This window comes from Equus caballus, chromosome 18 (genome assembly GCF_041296265.1).
Source record: "Equus caballus isolate H_3958 breed thoroughbred chromosome 18, TB-T2T, whole genome shotgun sequence".
NCBI lineage: Eukaryota > Metazoa > Chordata > Mammalia > Perissodactyla > Equidae > Equus > Equus caballus.
Genome location: NC_091701.1, coordinates 32530117 through 32554478, shown reverse-complemented (window position 1 = coordinate 32554478; position 24362 = coordinate 32530117). Strand labels below are relative to the sequence as shown.

The following is a 24362-nucleotide window of genomic DNA, read 5'->3' as shown; positions in this document are numbered from 1 at the left end:
GAGGCATAAAGAATGACTGACTGAATGAACGAATTAATAAATGAATGTTGGAATGAGTTTGTACACTGTATCCAAGGAACACTGACTTAACCCCCATGAGATGTGCCCAAGTGGTCACGTGGAAAGGCCTCCTCTGCCAGGACCAGCCAGTTTCCTTCAAGGGCCAACTGAGAGGCCATCTCTCACAGGAACCCTTCTCCACACTCCCCACAAGGCTTGTTTCTTTTTGGAATCCCTTACATTCAAAGAATTAGAAAGGATTTTACATATCACTGGATCCATCCTCTTTAAGGCCCAGCAAACTTTTTCTATAAAGAGCCAGACAGTAAATAAATCAGGCTTTGTGGGCCGGAAGGTCTCATCATAACTGCTCACCTCTACCACTGGAGTGTGACAGCAGCCATGCACAAGAGTTAAACAACTGGGCATGCCTGGGTTCTGATAAAACTTTATTTACAAAAGGAGGCAGGGAGCCGGATTTGGCCCACGGTCAGTAATTTGCTGACCCCTGCTCCACCAGTTTGAGTCTTCTCTTTCCCATTCAGAGTCCAGGAGTCTCCGTGGGGACCTCCAGTGAAGGGAGCTAACGCCCTCGCAGCAGCCTCTTCTATGTTCCGAAGCTTGCCCTTCCATTGACTGAAACGAATCTCCCCACAACTTGCAGCCACTGTCACATCCTCATCTGCTGCTCACCCTGTCCTCTCCCTGCCCAGAGCACTCTGCACAAATAGGCCTTCAAAAACCATTCCTTCAATTAAAGAAAATACCGCCAGTTTTGCCTTCTGGAGCCCCAGAGAGTGAGTCTAATACCTCCTCCACCTGACGGCCCTTTATGTGTTTAAGACAACTACGGGATAAGGCATTTACTGTCTGCACCACTCATTTGGGATCTATCTCACAGCGTTTTTATTGTTAGTTTTCTTCTTCCATGTACACATTTTTTTCCTCCTCGTTTAGATGGCAAGTGAAGCATAGTCCCTGGCACATGAGCTCCATTTAGTTTTACGAGTGAGAGTGGCAGAAGGACCACAGAAACATCAATCAACAAATCTTTTTAAACACCTTTCTCCACAAATTCAGTGGGGACTGCTCCTGAGACAGGAGGTGGACGGCTCATCACGGCAGCAGTAAGGCTGCTAGTGTGTGGAATTCTTCAGATGTAAAAACTGATTGTTGAGAGGCAAAAGGCTTCCTTTCTCTACCTTCTAGCACCCACCAGGATCCTGCAGTGTAATTTTAATGTGGCACACTCAATAACTCCAACGTTCCAACTGAGAAGTCTGAGGCTGGGCCCACTGTCTGTCCTGGTCACACACTCAACCCTTCTTCCTGGCCTTCCAGCGGCCCTATCTCAGTCATTTTAATATCCTGTGCTATTTATCCCTCTCCTTAATAATCCTCATCACAGAGCAATACACACACTGTTGGTATTTATGCAAAAACACATAGCAGGCCTTCAATAATCCACTCAAATTTAAGAAATTAATAAAACCTTAAGAGTGCTTCTTATTCACAAGCAATCCTCTTCAGGGTAAGAAATTGGGTCCCTCACAGAATTCCTACTTACAAGACATTAGTAAAATGATTATCTCACAATGTTACCTCAAAAAATCTATTCCCTAGCACAAGTGTCTTTCATAATCAGTAATAAAATATTCAAATATTTAAGCAGGCTATTTTTTAATATCAAGGGTCTTTAAGACCACAACAATGACCTCATCTCATTTAACATCATTCTTCCTTGTTATATTCCTTCTCCCCACCCCCACGAAGGACAGGAGGGAGATATTTCACAAAGTCCTGTACTATCTCCAGTCACTAGAAATAACTGTGACTGCTGTGTCCATATGTGAAAGATTGCTTGTGGACACTCATCAGGGTAGTGGAGAGGCCCCAGCAAGGGCAGGGTGGGCATCTGCCCACCCCGTGCTCCAGAAAGCCCAAGACGAGCTGTCAGCCTAGGCTGCACTGTCCAATACAGTAGATACCAGCCACAAGTGGCCACTTAAATTTAAGTAAATTAAAATTAAATAAAATTAAAAATCCAGTTCCTCAGCTGCACCAGCCATATTTCAAGAACTCAATAGCACATGTACCTAGTGCCTATTCTATTGGCCAGTGCAAATATAGAATATTTCTGTCACCACAGAAGAGACTAGAAAGTTCTACTGGATAGGGCTAGAGGGCCCACCGTGCTGCCCACTGACTGCTGCTCTCTAGCCAACACCTGGGGGTCTTGACCGATAAACTGACAAGGCCTGCTGGAAATGTACTCTGTACCTCCTTGAAACCCAACGAAAAAAATAGGGATATGGAAATGTCACACCTGATTATGCCAAACAATTAACACCACATCGTTATAAAAGCATTCTTTAAGTAAAACGAACAAAGAAAAACATCATTTGCTCTTACCTCAGGGAGTTCTGCCAAAATCCTGGAGCTTTTGAAAATCCATGAGAAACTTTTACACAGAATAAAAACAAGACTGGATTCTCATCTGGATTCTAGTAAAAAGGACGGGGAGAGAGAACACGAGGAAAAATCTCTCTAACCATTTGTTCTATAGACGGCATCCTTTGTATTATTTTATGAAGTTCATTTTTGCTTTAATTTTCACTTTGCATCAAAAAAGAACGTGGGGTTTTTTTTTCTGTATAAAATACGACTCCAAAGTCCCAGGGAAAGCATTAAAATACTTACGTGCCTTAGATTTATCACCAGGAAAGTAAAGTTATTCAATAATCTGCCTCTAGGTAGCACAACATATAATTTTTTTTTCAGGTTTACTGAAATTGCCATTTCTCGAAAACCCAAGAACAAGAAAAAGTTGCTAATAAATTTTACATTTCCCACATAGTTACTTTAGAAAACATAAAATTATGAGAGGAACTAAATTCAAATTCCAGGCTGCTTTCTGAAAGATGAGATGACCTCCTCTATAAAGTCTGTGAAACATCTGTTTTGATAACACATGTACTTAAAATTCCCCACATGTCAGTTTCAAGTTACTATAAAATATAAGGCAGCACCAGCTGCAAGGATAAGAAAGAAAAGCTGTTAGCAAAGTGTTGGGAAATGTTCAAGATTTTAATGGGACCCAAGTCTCACTACATTTGCATATCATCCTAGGAAACAGACTGAACAGAAACTGGAAGTCCTACCCCATCCATGTGTGAGAAAATTTTGCCGTGATCTTGGAACGTTCTCTCTCACTACCTTCCTGCTAAGAGACTGCGGTGTGTTTAATTCTGGTGCCTTTTAACCAAAATGCCTCCCCACCATTATTTCTACCCCTCCAAATATTACCCATCTGCAAAGACCAGTCCAACTCTCACACTTTCCATGAAAATTGCTGCATCTCTTGTAGTCCACAAGTTCCGACTTCTCTGCATTTATAGCAAATACTAAAGGACCCATACGACTACAACTTAACTGTCCTCACTCTGCTCTGACATGCTGATGCTGATCTGATCTCCTCACACCTGTGGATCTGCTCCCATTTCATTTCTTTTACAGAGATAATAAAGATCCCCAAATTATATCTTCCCTGAACTGATATTCGTATTCCCAACCATTTACTCCATATCTCCATCTGGAAGCCCAAGAGACATCGCAAATGCAAGGTGTCTGAAGCTGATCTGATCCTCTTCCAAATCTGCCCCTACTCAGCCTTCCCATCTCAGTAAAAGACAACCCCACTCTTCCAGGTAGCAGACCCCAACACTTGGAACCATCTGTGACTCTGCTTTCTCATTTATGCCCCATATCGTACCCTTTGGGAAATGCTGTCTCCTCCACTGTTTCCAAATAGACAAACAATGCCCCTTCTTACCATCTCCACCGCAACCACCTGGGTCTAAGCCAACATCATCTGGATTATCACAACAGCCCCCTTCAACCTTGCCTGCTCCCTCCTATTATTTGTCCTCACAGTGACCAGTAATCTTTTAAATTATACATTTAACCATTCCTTGGTGCAAATTCTTCCAGTGGCTCCCCAAATCATTCAGGTTCTCCGAAGGAAGGAAAGAAGGAAGAAAGGAAGGAAGAAAAGAAGGATGGAAGAAGGGAGGAAGGGAGGGAGGGAGGAAGGGAGGAACGGAGGAAAGGAGGAAGGGAGGAAGGAAGGACGTCTTTACCATAACCTCTAAGCCCTGCGTGATGGACAGCCTGCCCCCTTATGTTTTTGACCTTTTACTACTCTCCCCTGGCTTACTCCACTCCTGCCACTGGTCTCCTTGCTGTTTTGAGAGCAAGTGTGACACGATGCCACTGTAGCACCTTTGTATTTCTGCCTGGAAGGCTCTTCCTGCAGAGGTCCCCATGGCCCTCTCCCTTACCTTGTCCAGGTGCTCATGTGACACCTTCACAGTGGGGTCTCCAGGACCACCATATTTAAAGTTACCAACTGCCTCCCACCCACCTCTGACACTCTCTCTCCCTCCTCCCCACTTTAGTTTCTCCATAGTGTTTATCACCATCTAACATATGCATATTTTCTTATTCATTTATTTTCTGCCTCCATCCCTTTAGAATGTAGGTTCCATGAGGACAGGGATCTTTGTGAGTCTTTTTCACTGCTTTATCCCCAGACTTTTGCTGCTTCCATTCACTATTGTTTTTCTACCTTGAACTGTGATTGGCACAAGTTGGTCCTCAAAGATTTAAAGAGAGAAACAGAGAGGGAAGCCAATTCCAAGTTCCATGAGGACAGTTGCCATGTCTTACCCTTCCTTTTTACACCTCTGGATAGGGCCCAGAAAAAAGTACTTGTTGCTTGATTGTTGCTGTTTGCATTGGCAAATGTAAAATATTAGGTCATTCAAATTGTTAGGCAAGTTAAACGTAGACAGCGTTGATGCAATATTAAAAGATGTAACTATTTTTTAAAGATTTCAAAGCTATTTAAACTTAAGCTCATAATCTCTATTCAAGTATGAACAATTCTCAAAATCATCAATAAGAGATAGTTTCTCAAGTCCTGCCAAAAAAATGACACAAATACTTGGCCAAAAAAGATGAGAAAGGAAATCTCAGTACTGTCATTTACTGGGTAAATTACAGCAAAGAAAATCAACATGCCAAACCCCAAAACAAGACGTTTGAACTCTTTTGCCATTAGGTGGATTATTAAATGGACAGGTGCTTTTAATAAATCAACTCCACATTGTCAAACAATGATGTTGGTGTTGTTAGGAAATTATGGAAACCGCAGGAACGCAACAGGAAAAGGAGGAGCCTTTTCTCTCCGCCCTGTGAAAAGAGAAGGGTGTAAACCCAGTCATGTCCCAAACAACTGGTCTTTAATAAAGGAGACTTCCCGGTCAATAAGTCTGAAAAATGGCTGGGAAGACTCAGTCTTTCTACACATCCAGAGTGTTGCCTATAAAACATCAACAATCAAGTACAGCCAAACGCAAACTAGATTCACGTAAGATGACTTGAAAATTATGCAGAAAGCTTTACAGAAATCCTTCTTCCATAAAATGATTGAGCGTTCCCAAGGGGCAATGCTGTAACATGCCAAAACAAACCCTGCCTAGTGGTTTTACGGCACCGAGGTTCAGTCCCATAGAGAGCATCTCAGTCTGACGGGAGAGGACTCAGGTCTCTTCCAAAGTTTATTGAGCTTCTGCAGCACAGAACCAATCACATGGATCATCTGTTATGTTTTTAAAATCTGTACAGAAATATCTAAGTAGAATTCTTTTATCTGTGTATCTTTAGAAACAGGAAACTAAACATTAAACACTAATTAGCATCATGTGTGGGGGTTATTAAAAACTTACTTTTAATTGTTAAGAAAAATAGTCTTGTATGCCAGGTAATGGTTACATTACTGGCATGACAGTGGTGAGAATTATAGGAAGTACTGCTCATTAACTAATCTTCTCATTTATTCAGCAAACACTGACTGAGAAGAGAGAATCTCCGCTCATCAAATATCTACCGAGCACCTACTCTGTGCCAGGGCTGGCAAAGAGTGATGAACTAACACACCGTTCATACGTTTAAGGGAACAGAAAAGGCGGCCTCTAAAGATGAGAGAGCTGAATTCAAAAACTAGGGCACAGCGTGGTTTGGAACCCTCGTCAAGACAACTCAAGGAGGTGAGGACACACGTGACCTCTGAATCAAGACAATATTACAAAACATCTTTTATCACTTGGGAAAAATATAGTTAGCAATTGTTCACCAAATTTCAAAATTCAAGTTAGAGTTTAAAAATATAATTGAATGTATACAACTAATTCCTTTTTTTTTTTTTGGCTTGAGGAAGATTAGCCCTGAGCTAACATCTGTGCCAATCTTCCTCTGTTTTTTTGTATGTGGGATGCCTCCACAGTGTGGCTGATGAGTGGAGTAGGTCCACGTCCAGGATCTTAACCTGCGAACTCAGGCCGTGGAAGCGGAACACACAGAACTTTAACCAGTAGGCCACAGGGCCAGCCCTAATTCCAATCTTTTTAACAAGACAAGAAAAACTAAACAGGAATATTGATGTTTCATCAGAGATAAGCTTGAATTCAAATAACAGAACATTTGACAAAGATTCTTAATTTTAAATAAGGGGGGAGGATAAATCACCTTAGAAATAGCATAAGGTATTAATTTAATTCTAAAAGGGAAATTATTATATTTTGGCTTTTGTATCCTCACATTACCTAATAAATTATTTCTTTAAAAAGATATAAAGGAAATCAAATTCACAGCCCGCTGTAAATTGTCTGCTGTAGATTACCTGTAGGTTACCTGTAGAGACTCAGATTACTCTAATTTCAGAGAATTCATAAAACGCAATGATAATATTATGAAAAACAGCCAGTGTCAATCCTTTCTCTTTCTAACCTAAGAGATTACAGATGACCACTCTGTATTCCCCCACCCCCAATGACCTCTGGAAGCGGAGCTATCTCAGGAGGAGGAGGCACAATCCAGACTTAGCCACGCTGTGTCCCAGACGTCTATACCTGCCTTGACTCCCTCCCAAGAATACCCAGCTTTTACCAGCATCTCGTCAAGCAAAGGGGTAATCTGGCAGGAGCCACACAGAAAATCCAAGATGGGTGTTGGTGGCACAAGGTGTAATAAACGTCTTCTGTAATCCTGAAGATGAAGGAAAGAATAGTGCACATTTTCTATATATTCAGTATTCATCTTTGTCATTGTTATGCTATAGCTCTTGATTAATTGCACTGCTTTGCTCAGAAATGCCTCTGTCAGAATAAAATCTGGGTCTTTTATAAATTGTTCTTTTCTGAAATATTATCCCTTCTATTAATATAAATGTTTCAATATTTTTGTTAGGTGGTGTGTGTGTGTGTTTGGGGAATTCATTATTTGTGCTTTGACTGCCTGTGACTTGATGTAGTCTAAAACATAAAAATAAAGGGGAAAATGCACAGCTTGCAGGTTTGCACTATCTTAATGTTTTCTTCTCTTAAAGCAGACGCAGAGATTTTCTAACAAGAGTACATTTTTGATCAAAAAGGTTATAGACAACACAAGAGCTTCTAGCTCATAAGCAAGAGGGTAGCTAGAAAAGAAACAGGAAGAGAGACAGATTCCCTAATTGTAGATTCACAGAATTTAAAACCCAGAACGACCTCAGACATCAGCAAGTCCAATATTTTGTGCACAGAACACTGACCCTCGAGAAGCACCTTCAAAATGAGTTCTACTGTCAAACAGGTTTGGGATTCACTGAATAGTCCACCTCCTCACAGATATTTAGAATGAACATTCAGTTACTAAAAGTTCCGAGAAGTCCTGCCATTAAAAGAAAAAAAAAATATTATTTAACCTATTGTTTCCCAAACATCTTCGACCACAGACACTTTTTTTCTCCCTTCAACATCCACAGAACCAGCAGTTCTTCTTGCAGATCCTGCTCTAGAAGTGCTGATTTTTTACAATCGTTTTACAAATGAGGAAACGGACATTCAAAGAAGTTAACTGGCTTGGCCCAAATCCAGTAATTAATTGGTGATTGATAATTCAGCAAGTAGCACGATGAGAGTTTAGATTAAAAAGTGGGAAATAAGCAATGACCCCAAGATTTTCCCTTTCCACTCATATCTCACCACAAAATAGTTGCCTCTTCTGAGTCTGTCTCAATCCCCTTGAATTCTTATATTCCCTCAACTTTTACTTGCCTACTTGATTAATATGCAGCTGTTAACCAGCTGGGATTCATTCATTGCAAGCATACCTTTCCCCCTAAGGGAAGCCTTTCAACCATGATCTTTTAGACTCTAGAGTTGAGACAATGCCTTACCAAGGGAGCGGCTAGAATGGAGGCAGTGGCAGGAACAGGGCACATAATTTAAGGTAAATAGAGCTCTGTGGTTCTCCCCAAATTGATTTCTGTTCATTTTAGGGGTTCCCCAGGTAAGATCTGAATCAGATAGGATTGGAAAGTTTTCTTAAATCCATTATAAAGTAAGTGACCCTTTCCTTACTTTAGTCCTTCTTTCTTGAACTCTTTTCCTTTCCATTTTCCATGTTCAACCTTACTTAGCACACTCCTTCTCCTGGAGATATTTGAAACCCTCATGCAACGTCAGAACTTCCCAGAAACTATAGGAAATAAGTTTCCCTGCATGTCTGCAATGTCTTCTAGGTGCTATACCACTCTACATTTCTTGAATTTGCTTGGCCTAGTTGAAAACTAACCCTTCTAGCAAAGGTCTCCCCCAGATAGTTTACAAGCAGAGAAGAAAATACCATAAAAACAGTGGATTTCTTTACAGTTCTATTCCATTATATGATACATATCGTCCTTCATTTAGAAAGTTTAGCCTCTGAATAGCTTTCGTGGGAAAAATATCTCTTGCATCCTGTTGATTTTCACTTGCCTAGTTTGCCTAAACCAAGAATAACCACACTGGCAACAGTAGAAGGTGAACCCTTAGTTGTTTCTCAGAATTGGGTGGAGCTGATACTGATCCAGCCACATCTCAACTGGTGCTCCTTAAAACAATATTTTAGGGGGTTGGTGTCAAGATGACAGTGTAGGCGGACTCTGAACTCACCTCCCCCCATGGACTCAACAAATTGACAACTACTCTTGGAACAATTACCCCTGAGAGAGAACTGAAAACTGAATGGAAAGAACCCCCGCAACAAGGGACAGTCCTGATTGAGGTGGAAGAGGGAGAAATTCCTTTCTGGAGAGGAAAAAAAGCCATCTTCACAAGCCACAGTGCTTCACTGCTAGCCAGGAGCAATCCTAAGGTATGCAGTCTTCCCTGGAGCAGTGGGGTACCTGAGCAGGGGAGCGCTACCACTATAAGCATCCTTTGGACTCAGCACTACTGAGACAAGTGTCATAATATCTGGCTTCGCTGGCTACTAACAATGGGGAATGCCCCCAGAAAAGCGATTGGACATAAGGGGAAACAAGCCAGCTCTTAAAGGGCCCACACACAAATTCACCTTTTTTGGAAAGCAACCTAAAATCACCAGAAAGAAAAGTACACAGTCCTTTGGTGAAAAGAGACTCACCTGATAGGCTCTGGGTGCATCTTGGTGAGAGGTGAGACCTCTCCAGGGACTGACCATTGGCAGCAGCCATTACTGTGACCTAGTACAGGCGTGCTGACACAGATGCTGGCAGAAGCCATTGGAATTCTTCCCCTGGCCTGTTGGCACAGGCGTCTGCCCCACCCACCAGAGCACTGATTTCATCCAGGTCAGCCAGGGCAGGCAGCCTGCCCTAGGGACTGTCCCCACCCAACAGCAAGCCCTCGAGCAACCTATAGGCCTGCATAGTCTGGGTGCCTGGATCCTCTGCATCCCGGCAAGTGGATCTGCCTCCGAGGGTCAAGGTATACACAAGGAGCGGGTGGAGTGTGTGGGGCATTGGTGGAGTGTGTGGGGCCTCTGCAGTGAGGTGACGGGATCCACTTCAGGGCGTCAGGGTGAGTACATGGGGCAGGACTGTGTTGACAGTGTTTGTGGCCCTGCAGGTGGAGGTCAACTGTAGAAGACTTATGCGTCTCATACAGCCACATAGGGGATCGGCTCCACCTTCCAAAGCATGAAACAATTGGGTGCTCCCACTGAGTGCCAGGGCCAGCCCCACTCAGCTGCAATCCTGAGAGAGCTGACAAGAGCCTTGCAGGCTGAAGGCCTACAGCAATTATAAGCCCCTGAGCCTAGCAACAAACCATGCTGGGGGCCTACTCACTTAACAGAAAAACTGAAACAGGAATGTGCTATTAGACCTTGCAGCCAACTGTGCTGAGGCTCCCCATGCCCAGTAAAGCTACTGAAGGGTCCATAGCAGCCACACACAGCTGAGCATTACAGCCAGCCAGCCAGAGGGAGAGCCTAGCCTCCCTGGGCACTTGCAGCAAGAGCAACCCTGTCACAACAGAAGGATATATGTAGCCCACACAGGACACTCCTGAAACATCTGCAACTGGTGACAAGAGGGAAGCACACTGTTGGGCCTCATAAGGAATTTCTTACATAAGGTCACCTCTCCAGGATCAGGAGATGTAGCTGACCTACCTAATACATAGATATAAGCACAGAGAAAGAGGCAAAATGAGGAGGCAAAGGAATATGTTCCAAATAAGGGAACAGGACAAAACCCCAGAAAAAGAACTAAATAAAACAGAAATAATCTACCTGACAAAGAGTTCAAACAAAAGGTTATAAAGTTGTTCACTGATTTTGGGAGAATGGATGAACTCAGTGAGAACTTCAACAAACAATTGGAAAATATAAAAAAGAACGAATCAGAAATGAAGAATACAATACTGGAAATGAAAAATTCACTAGATGGACTCAATAGCAGAGTAGATGATACAGAAGAACAGATTAGGGAGTTGGACGGAATACTAGAGGAAATCGCATAAGCTGAACAGATAAAAGAAAAAGGAATTAAAAAGAACAAGAACATTCTAAGCGACCTCTGGGACAACATCAAGTGCACTAACATTTGTATCACACGTGTCCCAGAAGGAGAAGAAAGAGACAAAGGGGCAGAGGATCTATTTGAAGAAATAATAGCTGAAAACTTTCCTAACCTAAGGAAGGAAACAGACATCCAAGTACAGGAAGCACAAAGAGCACCAAACAAGATAAACCCAAAGTGGCCCACACCAAGAAACACTGTAAGTAAAATGTCAAGAATTAAAGATAAAGAGAGAATCCTAAAAGTCACAAGAGAAAGGAAATAAGTTACATACAGAGGAAACCATTTAAGGCTATCAGCTGACTTCTCAGCTGAAACCTTACAAGCTCAAAGGGAGTGGCACGATATAATTAACGTGCTGAAAGGAAAAAACCTACAGCCAAGAATACTCTACCTGGCAAGGTTATCATTCAGAATGGAAGGAAAGAGAAAGAGTTTCCCAGACAAGCAAAATTAAAGGAGTTTATCACCAAGAAACCAGTCTTACAAGAAATGCTAAATGGAGTTATTTAAGTGGGAAAGAGAAGACCACAAATAGGAATAAGAAAATGATTTTTTAAAAAAAAAAGCCACAAAATCACTGGTAAAGGCAAAAATACAGTAAAGGTAGATCAACCATCTATGAAGATAATAAGAAGGTCAAAAAGACAAAAGTATTAAAATTACCTATTTCCATGATAAGAGGGTAACAGATACACACACCAAAAAAAAAGATGTTAGATATGATACCAAAAACATAAAACATAGAAGGAGGGGAGTAAAAGAGTAGAGCTTTTAGAAAGAAGTCAAACTAAAGAGACCATCAACTTAATATACATTGCTATACACACAGGTTATTACATATGAACCTCATGGTAATCACAAACCAAAAACTATTATAAATGCACAAAAAATCAAGAGAAAGGAACCTAAACATAATACTACAGACAGCCATCAAACTACAAGGGAAGAGAGCTAGAGAAGAAAGGAACAAAAAGAACTACTAAAAGACCCAGAAAAAAAAGTAACAAAATGGCACTAAGTACATACTTATCAATACCTACTTTAAATGTCATGGACTAAATGCTCCAATCAAAAGGTAAAGGATTGGGGCCAGCCCCGTGGCAGAGGGGTTAAGTTCATGCACTCAGCTTCAGCAGCCCACAGATTCACTGGTTCAGATGCTGGGCATTGACCTAGCACTGCTCGTCAGGCCATGCTGAGGCAGTGTCTCACACAGCACAACTAGAAGGACCTGCAACTAGAATATACAAGTGTGTACTAGGGGGGCTTTGGGAAGAAGAAGAAGAAGAAGGGAAAAAAAAAAGATTGGCAACAGATATTAGTGCAGCTGCCAATCTTAAAAAAAAAAAGTGGCATAGGGTGGCTGATTGGTTAAAAAAAAGACCCATATATATGCTGCATACAAGAGACACAATTCAGACCTAAAGACACTCACAAATTGAAAGTGAAGGGATGGAAAATGATACTCCATGCAAATGGCAATGAAAAGAAAACCGTGGTAGCAATACTTATATCAGACAAAGTAGACTTTAAAACAAAAAGTGTAACAAAGGACAAAGAAGGCCACTATATAATGGTAAAGGGAACAATCCAACAAGAGGATATAGCACTTGTAAACATCTATGCACCCAACATAGGTGCATCTAAATATATAAAACAATTATTAACAGACATAAAAGGAGAATTAGACAGTAACAATAATAGTAGGGGACTTTAACACTCCATTACACAAATGGATAGATCATCCAAATAGAAGATAAACAAGGAAACACTGGCCTTAAATGACACCTTAGACCAGATGGACTTAGTAGATATTAGTAGATATATACAGCACATTCCAACCAAAGCCACAGAATACACATTGTTTTCAAATGCACATGGAACATTCTCCAGGATTAAGCACATACTAGGCCACAAAACAAGTCTCAATAAATTAAGAAGATGGAAATAATACCAAGCATCTTTTCAGACCACAAAGGCATAAAACTAGAAATCAACTAGAGGAAGAAAATCAGAAAAACCACAAATATGTAGAGATTAAACAAAATGCTACTGAACAATGACTGGGTCAATGAAAAAAACAAAGGCAAAATCAAAATGGAGACAAATGAAAATGAAAATATGACATGCCAAAATTCATAGGATACAGTAAGAATGGTTCTAAGAGCAAAGTTTATAGCAATGCAGGCCCACTTCAACTAATAAGAAAAATCTCAAATAAACAATCTAACAATGCACCTAAAGGAACTGGAAAAAGAAGAACAAACAAAGCCCAAAATCAGTAGAAGGAAGGAAATAATAAAAATCTGAGTAGAAATAAATGAGATAGAGACTAAAAAACAAAAAGAAAAAAATCAATGAAACCAAAGCTGATTCTTTGAAAAGATAAACAAAATTGACAAACCTTTAGCTAGACTTACCAAGAAAAAAAGAGAGAAGTTTCAAATAAATAAAATCAGAAATGAAAGAGAAGAAATTACGACAGACACCTGAGAAATAGAAAAGATTATAAGAGAATACTACAAAAAGCTATACGCCAAGAAATTGGATAACCTAGAAGAAACAGATAAATTCTTAGAATCATACAACCTTCCAAAACTGAATCAAGAAGAAATAGAGAATTTGAATAGACCAATCACCAGTAAGGAGATCAAAACAGTAATCAAAAACCTCCCAAAAAATAAAAGTCCAGGACCAGATGGCTTCCCTGGTGAATTCTACCAAACATTCAAAGAAGACTTAATACCTATCCTCAAACTCTTCCAAAAGATGAAAGAGGAGGGGAAGCTTCCTAATTCATCCTACAAAGCCAACATTACCTGCTACCAAAACCAGACAAGGACAACACAAAAAAAGAAAATTACGTGCCAATATCACTGATGAACATTGATGCAAAAGTCCTCAACAAAATACTAGCAAATGAAATAATACATTGAAAAGATCACACACCATGATCAAGTGGGATTTATTCCAGGGATGCAGGGATGGTTCACCTTCTGCAAATCAATCAACATGATATACCACATTAACAAAATGAAGAATAAAAATCACATGATCATCTTGCAGATGCAGAGAAAGCATTTGACAACATACAGCATCCATTTATGATAAAAACTCTGAATAAAATGGGTATAGACGGAAAATGCCTCAACACAATAAAGGCCATATATGAGAAACCCACAGCTAATATCATTCTCAATGGAGAAACACTGAAAGCTATCCCTCTAAGAACAGGAACCAGACAAGGATGTCCACTTTCACCACTCTTTTAACATAGTATTGGAAGTATTAACCAGAGGAATCAGGCAAGAAAAAGAAATAAAAAGCATCCAGATTGGAAAGGAAGAAGTGAAATTGCCACTATTTGAAGACGACATGATTTTATATATAGAAAACCCTAATGAATGTACCAAAAAGCTTTTAGAAATAATAAATGAATACAGTAAAGTTGCAGGACACAAAATCAACATACAAAAATCAGTTGTGTTTCTATACACTAACAATGAAGTAGCAGAAAGAGAAATTAAGAATACAATCCCACTTACAATTGCAACAAAAAGAATAAAATACTTAGGAATAAACTTAACCAAAGAGGTGAAAGATCTGTACACTGAAAACTATAAAACATTGTTGAAAGAAACCAAAGACAACACAAAGAAATGGAAAGATATTCCATGCTCTTGGATTGGAAATTAACATAGTTAAAATGCCCATACTTCCTACAGCAATCTACAGATTCAATGCAATCCCTATCAAAGTTCCAACAATGTTTTTCACAGAAATAGAACAAAGAATCCTAAAATTTATATGGAACAACAAGAGACCCCGAATAGCCAAAGGAATCCTGAGAAAAAAGAACAAAGCTGGAGGTATCACACTCCCTGATTTCAAAATATACTACAAAGCTATAGTAACCAAAACAGCATGGTACTACCACAAAAACAGACACAAGTCAATAGAACAGAATCAAGAGCCCAGAAATAAACCCACACATCTACAGACAGCTAATTTTTGACAAGGAAGCCAAGAACATACAATGGAGAAAGAAAAGTCTCTTCAACAAACGGTGTTGGGAAAACTGGACAGCCACATGCAAAAGAATGAAAGTAGACTGTTATCTTACACGATACACAAAAAATAACTCAAAATGGAGTAAAGACTTGAATGTAAGACCTGAAACCATTAAACTTCTAGATGAAAACATAGGCAGTACACTCTTCGACGTTGGTCTTAGCAGCATATTTTCAAATACCACGTCTGACTGGGCAAGGGAAACAAAAGAAAAAATGAACAAATGGGACTACATCAAACTAAAAAGCTTCTGCACAGCAAAGGAAACCATAAACAAAACAAAAAGACAACCTAACAACTGGGAGAAGATATTTGCAAACCATACATTTGATAAGGGGTTAATATCCAAAATATATAAAGAACTGATACATTTCAACAACAAAAAAACTAACAAGCCAATTAAAGATTGGGCAAAAGATCTGAACAGACATTTCTCCAAAGAAGATATACAGATGGCAAACAGGCACATGAAAAGATGTTCAACATCACTAACTATCAGGGAAACGCAAATCAAATCTACAATGAGATAGCACCTTACTCCAGTCACAATGGCTATAAGCAACAAGACAGGAAATAATGATTGTTGGAGAGGATGTGGAGAAAACGGAACTCTCATACACTGCTGGCGGGAGTGCAAACTGGTGCAGACACTATGGAAAACAGTATGGAGATTCCTCAAAAAATTAATAGAAATACCCTATGATCCAGCTATTCCACTGCTGGGTATTTATCCAAAGAACACCTAAACATGAATGCGTAAAGATACATGCACCTCTATGTTCACTGCAGCATTATTCACAATAGCCAAGACTTGGAAGCAACCTAGGTGCCCATCAAGGGACAAATGGATAAAGAAGATGTGGTACATATACACAATGGACTACTACTCAGCCATAAGAAACGATGAAATCCGGCCATTTGTGACAACATGGATGGACCTTAAGGGTATTATGCTAAGCAAATCAAGTCAGAGGGAGAAAGTCAAATATCACATGATTTCTCTCATAAGTAAAAGATAAAAACACAACAAACAATCACATAGAGACAGAGATTGGATTGGTGGTTACCAGAGGGGAAGGGGGCAGGGAGGAGGGTGAAAGGGGTGATTAGGCACACGTGTGTGGTGATGGATGGTAATTAATCCTTGGGTGGTGAACATGCTGTAATCTACACAGAAATCAAAATGTAACGATGTACACCTGAAATTTATATGTTCTAAACCAATCTTACTGCAATAAAAAAATAACATTTTAACTCAGCTGGCTGTGATTCCAGTCTATGACAATGGAACAGGAAGAAGAACATTGGCTATTAGAGATTAAACAGATCTAACCTTGTCTAGTTCTCTGTTTAAAAAGCACCAGCCCTAACTTCTATGCGTTATTCACTTCTACTAGAAGGGGGCCATATGGGAGTTGGCTCCTGAAAGAGTTTTCCAATACCACAGAAGGACTTTGTATATCTTTATCTACATACAGCAAGTTTGATATATAGTCCTCTATTTTATTCTATTAGGATAAGTATCAAACACACTGAAATGAGCTATATACATAGCTAGGTAGTCACCATGGAAACTCGAGAAAAAGAAGACTATCAAGGTACTAAAGAAATTACATATGAATACTTAAATATCAGTGATAAAAAGGGGAATGATTATTTTCTTCTTTGAACTTTTTCTCTTTTTTTTAATAGAAATTATCTATACACTTTTAAAAGCACAGGACAGCTTACTATGAAAATGTGAAGCAGCCACCTTTTTACTTCCACCTGCGAAGATGGCAGAGCTAACTTTCCCAAGTCCTAGGTCATGGTGATGTGGGGCTTAGGGTCTGTTCCGTAAAGACTCTCAGTACCTAGAAGGTATTCCTAAGGAAACCAAAGTAGAGAAGTGTCTCTGAGGATAATAGTCACAGTGTGTGGTATCTATTTGTTCTTCATGGGCATCCAAAGACTAAAATTAGGCAGCAGTTGTCATAATATACAAAACTTATCCCTTCCATGTAAACCAATCTTTTATGGTTTTCCCCCCTTCTCCCCAATCTTTACAGCTTTTTCTCTATGAAAGTTGTAATTCTATTCAACATATTTATTGAGAGCTTACTCTGTGCAAGACAATACACTCATGCTAGCATTCAAGAGAAATAAGACATTACGTAAACAATAAGCTAGGATGTAAAAAACAGTATGTCAGTACAAAATGCAGGTATAAGTAAAAGAGTAAAATTTACATGGACCAGGGAATCAGGAGAAAAGGCTTCCTTGGGGAGGCTGCATTTGAACTAGGCCTTGAAGAATAAAAAGGATTATCAATTGGGAAATAATGGATGGAAGGACACTCCTGACGAAGAACGAGTCAGAACGCCTACAAAAGTTTCTGTGAATTCACTCGGTTGGGTGATTGGGAATATGAATTAAAAGAACTCCATAAAAGAAAATTCTTCTATGAAGTTATACAGAAAAGAAAAACCATGTACTTCTAATACCCTTCCTTTGATCTTGTACGGAAAGACACCACGTAAATGCAGAATATTACCTCTATTCAAGTCAGTATTTTTAAGTGGTAATATTTTTAGAACACTTGAAAGTTGATTTTTTCTCTCTTCAAGACAGAAAAATTCTAAGAAATTAAATGTATTCCACATGGATAATCAAGTCAAAGAACAGTGAAAATCTACACAACAAGATTCCAGGGAGATGTGCTCCATCTTTTCAATTATTTATTATGGATCTCATGCTCATAGAAGTCAAGAACTCTGTCTTTTAATTTAGTTTGGTCTAAATACCAACATTATGCCACACTTTCAGTTGCTCAAAACTATTTTATTAGATCAGCATTTAATGGGTAGTTTTAAATGTCAAAAAATATATGTTGGTTCCTACTCATCTGGGAATTTAAATTAGTGCAGCCTCTTGATTTTATAGTGGAAGCAAATGAAGCCCAGACAGTGGGTGACTAATTTGCTAAAGGTCAGCCAGCTAGTTAATGGCAACCAGTTAAACTGGAGGAAACTAAATAACTTGCCCAAGGTCATACGGTTGGCAACTGGTGGGGCCAGGATTACAACACGGGAGAGCCCAGGCCTCTATCCTTTCTTCCACACAGCCTCTCTGCCAATGGAAAACTGACATATTCCCTCACAAACAGGCAGAATCCTGCAAATAAAAAGCAGAGAGCAATAAATGCTCTTTTTATAAGTGCAAGTAAGTGCATACATTATCTAAATTGCTTTAATGGCATAAAGGAACTAGTTTTTCTAGATGTCTTGATGGAAACTTAAATAATGTGCACATTTGCTAATTTATTATACTATTGGGTACTAAAAAGGAAAAAAGCGAGACGAGAATAATGTGAGGTTTATTTCTCCTGCTTTTTAGGGTATAAAAATACTAAGAAATACGTTTTTGAAAATGTTCACCCCAAATCCCACCACTCAAACACATTAACTGTGTTGTTCTTTAAGCATTTAGAATGCTTAAAGATACTTGTTTTGATAATTCAAGTAACAATCATGATTTCAAAAAAAATGGCAGAGATAGGGGAATAATCCTGGGTTTATGGTTTCTTACATCTATGGCTTCTAAAAGGTCTATCAAAACATGAAGATTCACACCCAATACTTTCATTTCACCTAACAACCCATTATATGGTAATCATTCATGTATACACCAAAATGTTTTTGAACCTATTTTTAATTTTAGCCTGCATCCCCTCTTGGCAAAAAAGAGAGTAAGGATGAGCAGGTGGGAATGCAGGACAGGAGACAGGGGTATTACATAGTCTTTGAGCTTATTACTTTCTGTCTAAAACTCCTTGCTTTCAAACACCAACAGATGAGTTCTAGTTCTAGTTTTTTATTTTCATGAAAAATAATCCAAGTTCACTCTATTTGTAACTGTGTGCGTGAAAATTTGACTTCTGGTATCTGCCTAGCTCTTCTTCTGTAGCAACCTGATAAGGGTAAAAATGTCAACTAGGTTACTAGTTAACGGTAACTAGTCGCGAGTTATAACTATGATCCTTAATTGGTAGATTGAGAGAAAACTAAAATTACCTGATGGGGAACTCATACTCAGGGCTTCTCGGAGGGTCCTGATTCTGGAAACTGGGTACATCCCTTATGGGATCCTGGAAGCTTGTCTGTGGAGTTGTCACAAGAGATATCAGCTTCTGGGGGCATGAGGCTTCTAAGCCAGGATGGCTCCCGCACCTGTCAGTGTGGATCTCACCTCCTCACACCTGAGCTGTGCTATGTGGACTGCTACAAGGACTCCTACAAAGGATGGCAAGCAGTGGTTCCTGTCCTATAGCCTTCTGGTTACACGGGTGCCACAGGTGACCAATGGTAGTCTTGGAGTTAGAGCAGCTGAATCCAAGAAGATCCTTTAGCAGGCTCTGCAGTAACCTTCATAACGGACAGACAACGGTCCTATCCCTTGAGCTTTTATTTTTCCAAACTAGAAAACTTTATATTCTGTCATCAGATAATGGCCACCTCCCCCAAATCCTCATCCACAATCCTGAGGCTTGATTTAATCATTTGAGGGCTCCTATCTGGGTCCTTCACGTCTGTCTTTTTTGAGGAATAAAAGTTGCATGCAGTCACATATACACCAAATTTTACATAATAACAAGATAAAATCATCCATCCTTCTGCTAAGATTCTTTCTGACAATACCAAGTATACTACTGCATAAGCACCTTATTAAGCTGATGTTGGAGAACAACATACAAGGATTCCTAGGTTTCTTCTAGGGATCTGGTGCTAATAGTCAATTGTTAATATTTAATAGTTTGGGTACATATTTTTATCTTGCAAAGATTCTAGCTTATCAGGAAGGGCCAGAGCTCACTGGGATCATATGCACTAAAGCAGGAAAGGAAGGTGGTGAATTCAAGCCCAGACCCGAGATAAAGATAAAGTCCAGAGCCAAGGAAAGAAACAAAACTCCAGTCTAAAAACACAGGAACAACATGAAATAAGAGAGGGAAGCAAGCGGCAGGACCTGGGTCAAAAGTCAAGAATAAGCCAGAGGATCCTAGATGACCAACACATACCACTTTTGCAGCCCAGGGGTTATATGCAACAAGGAATCTCAGGATGACTTACAGATCATAGCTAAGACTTCAGTGAATCATACAACCTCAAGGACAAAATGGGCCCTAGGATCTCTTCTTATTTCAATTTCTGCGACTCTGTAGGAGCTTTCAGCCCTTTCATTCCATTCAAAACATTCAACAGTATGTACTGGGAGACTGCTATGTGCTAGGCACCAAGGCAAGCATTGTGGAGCCAAAAAGAAAAGAAAGAGACTTGGTCCCTGTCCTCACGGGGCTTACACACTAGGAAGGACTCAGCAGTGCTTCCATTAACTTGCTTCTTCATATCCTGATAGTTATTGCAAAAATGGAATCCCTTTCTATTTCCCAGTTCTCACTAAAGAAAGCACCAGCCTTCATCTTCAGCCACATTTTTCCCTAAGACCAAATACAAAAAAATTATTTAAATATGCTGCCTTTTACATAGAGGGACTTCAGGGGTGAAAAGAAGGCAAAATTTTCAACTACAGAATTGCAGAAGACATAGAAATGACAATCAAAAGAGCCTTTCTCAGAGTAAGACTATATGAAATCTAAGGTTATAATACATCTTATTTTCATAACAGCTTTTTTATAAGAGCAATACATGTTCATTGTAGGAAATTTGTGAAATATTGACGTAAAAGACAATAAAACCATTTGCAATCCCATAACACCCAGAGACAGTCACTGTCAATATGTTGATTCATTTCTTTCTATATAGATGGATGAACAGGTAGGTAGAGAGGATTTATATAAACTTACTCAACTACACGTTTTTTTTTCTTAAAGATTGGCACCTGAACTAACATCTGTTGCCAATATTGTTCTTTTTTTTTTTTTTTATTCTTCCCAAATCCCCCTAGTACATAGTTGTATATTCTAGCTGTAGGTCCCTCTGGTTGTGCTATGTGAGATGCCGCCTCAGCACGGCCTGACAAGCGGTGCCACATCCATGCCCAGGATTCGAACCAGAGAAACCCTGGGCCCAGAAGCGGAGCACACCAACTTAACCACTCAGCCACAGGGTGGCCCTGACAACTACACTTTTTTAAAACGGCATCACACTAATATATAATTTTATGTCCTACTCCTTTTTTTTTTGAGGAAGATTAGCCCTGAGCTAACTGCTGCCAATCCTCCTCTTTTTGCTGAGGAAGACTGGCCCTGAGCTAACATCCGTGCCCATCTTCCTTTACTTTATATGCGGGACACCTATCACAGCATGGCTTGACAAGCAGTGCCATGTCCACACCCGGGATCCAAACCGAGAGAATATTATCCAGCTATGTTGACTGCTGATGAGAAGAGAATTTAAAACCATCTCCTATAAATGTGCTTGGGATTGCTTTTCCCAAGGACACTTATCTTTAATCTTCCATTTTGACTTTAATCTTCTGTTATTTTTCTTCCCATTTAGGTTGTCTTTTAAGTTATTCCTGTGGTTCAACTTTATCAGCTTGGTTTTTACTTACCCGTAAGAACTGCATACCATCTGTAAACATTTATAAAAGTTTAAATAAAACCATCCTCAAACTACTTGCCCAAAGAGCCTCTTTGTCCACTCAGAGAAACATCTATTTATCTCCACTCTTTGTTCCTTGGCCAAACAAAACGTTCATAAATAGGGAGGGAACTGGGATTTGAAACCTGGTCAGGCTTTTTGAAAGTTTAAAAATAACACATTTTCTACAACACTGTAGCCACACACATACTTCCTTCTTTAACTCTAATATACTATTGCCCCTTTCTACAAAATAAATTGTATTTGCTTTAAACTGTGTTTGCTTTGAATAATAATCACCCACTTGTCCACTGGGACCTGGATCTGGTTTGATGGCTCCAGGGTCCTCCCTGAAACCCTTCCCTTGACAGAAGCCCCCCAAGGCTGCCAGCCAACGCCCCAGAGAGCTGTCACTTACAGACAAAGGTTCTTCAACACACTGGGGTAATGGCCATCTGGTCTTAGGAATTTAGTATCTAGTCTGTTGATTAGGTCTGGAATATCCTGCACACTGGCCATTTCCTGATGTATTATCTCCAACGTGTTTATTTCTTGAAAAGCCTGGGTGTAGGAATAATACATGGCAAAAGCAGAAGCAAAGAATTCATTTACACTATGTTCTCTTTGTATCTCTGAGTATATATTTGGTATAAGGTAAGCCAAGTGCTTCCACAATTCTCATTTCACAGTATTTAAGAATCTTTCAGTATTGTTCTGGGAATCCATTGCAAAGATTTTTTTCATATTCACTTTTTATCTCATTTTCAGCGTGCCTGGGATCTGTCACCCTTCATGGGCTCAATTTAATATTCAAATATTAAATTCAAATATTCCTTTTCCACTACATGTATCTAAGTAAGCCTTCTTTTTCTTCCCTTTATTTTTTTGCTATATATTTAGTGTTTCAAAGAGCTTGAATACAAGATCTTTCTTTTTCTCATCATAAGTTGCCATAAGTGGGAAATACTCCCCACTTTCTTATGGGTAATTTGATTTTTTAAGTATTTCCTTCCATTTTTTTTCCGTAACACATCTGCACTGAAGTCTCTTTTAGAGAACTGATTGTGTACTTGATGTCTTTCCTTGGAGTTCCCCCTCCCACTGGAATATTTAACTGAACTGAAATACGTATCATTGAAATATGTATCATTATATGCTCCAATCCACATTGCTTCTGCTAGGCACTTAGTGAACATTCTCTGAATGAATGTATGATACCAACAGCCAACAATCATGGGGCATTTACTAGGGGTCATGTTCTATGCTAAGCACTTTACATGCAACATGTCATTAACTCTTAGATAAACTGCACTGGCAAGGAGTTTGTCCATGTATCCCTAGCACCTAGAGCAGTACTGGCACATAGTAGGTGCTTACTAAATATGGTTGCATGGATAAATTGAAACACTGCATGAGGTAGGTATCATTATTACCCATGCTTCACACATAAGGAAACCAAAGCACAGAGAGGTACAATCACTTTCTGAAGCCTCACAGGGTATGTGAAGCCAGAACTTGAACCCAAAGCCCACATACTTAACCAAGATTTATTACTAGTAAACTCAATACTACCTATTTAATGCAAATAAAATTAACTCTATCTTAATAAATATTATGCAACGTCACAAATAAACACTATGAACAATAATTTTCCAAAAACAGATGTGCAAATGATGGATTTTTAATAATCAGATAGACAGATACCTGTAAACTCCTTATTGCTAGCAATACAGGTAAAAACATGATTTCTCTTTAATCACTGTCTTCTGTTGCATTTGTAAACAAGCTAACAAGGATTTCAGGACTTTTGATAAGTGGGTATTTTTTTTTCCAGAGTGGTTCTGGGTTTATTTAAGTAATCTGTTTTGCCAATTCTTTTTAAAATAAGAATGGCACTAATGAAATAATCATTTATTAGGGCTTCGTTGTAATTGTCTACAGACTTTATGAGGAGTTTCTGCTCATAAAGTGGGAGACTCACGATGTTTCAAACATCTCTGCCATTATTAGTCACTTGACTTTCCTGAAATACTACCATTAGGACCTCATTCTTTAGGGTTTCGATTGCTTGTACATTTAACAACTCATTAATAAAAATAATATACCCCTTTGAAAAGGGTAGTTCCTTAAAACCATTATTAGCTTTCTCCTTAAATCTTTATCAGCCCACACCTTAGTGGGAGCTAAGTGATACTTGGTAGAGAGCAAAGCCTTTCGGGATTGGTACAGAATGGTCCTGAAGCCATGGGTTGATAGTAAAAAGAGTGCAGAAATTAGAAGCAGGAAAACACCAAAGAATGTAGCCCAGCAAGAAGGAATGAAGGGAGGGAGGGAGGAGGGAGCAAGGGAGGGAAAAACTGGGAAAAAAACTTGAACTCTGTTATTCACCTTGGAAAACTCACTTAATCTCTGAAAGCTTCAGTTACTCCATCTGTAAAATGGGGGTGATAAAAATCTGACTTCCTCACAGACACTTTAATAACAGATTTAGCAGCAGTTTAATGTGCCCTGTAAACTGAACAGCATGATGCAATATATGGTATGGTTTTTTACTTGGCATTATTTGCCTGTTATCAGCCCCATTTATGCATTCTGTTGATATAAACATTCATCTTACAAAGACTGTCAACAGCTTCAAAATATAGGCCCATGAATCTTATCTACCTTTTTGGTCTGGAAGCATTTCTGATATTTTTACCCTGAGAAACCAATTCACAATTTTTAACAGCCTTTGCGTGCCTACAAGCTCAGAAAGCTTACTGTGTGCTCTCAGGACTGGA

General features: G+C 39.4%; 1 protein-coding gene across 7 annotated transcripts in view; it reads right to left on the bottom strand.

Annotated features, from left to right (window-relative positions):
* The window catches only part of LYPD6 (LY6/PLAUR domain containing 6), a 127436-nt gene that overhangs the window by 101199 nt on the left and 1875 nt on the right, over positions 1 to 24362 (bottom strand). For 4 of the 7 annotated variants that reach the window (XR_002801541.2, XM_023622865.2, XM_023622864.2 and 1 more), the window contains exon 2: positions 2413 to 2504. The exons of the other annotated variants lie outside the window; for them this stretch is intronic. Coding sequence is in view for 3 of the 4 variants with exons in the window: in XM_023622865.2 (XP_023478633.1) it covers positions 2413 to 2504 (92 nt within the window). In the remaining variant the exon portion in view is untranslated. The remainder of the gene's footprint in view (positions 1 to 2412; positions 2505 to 24362) is intronic. 7 annotated transcript variants of the gene reach the window in all.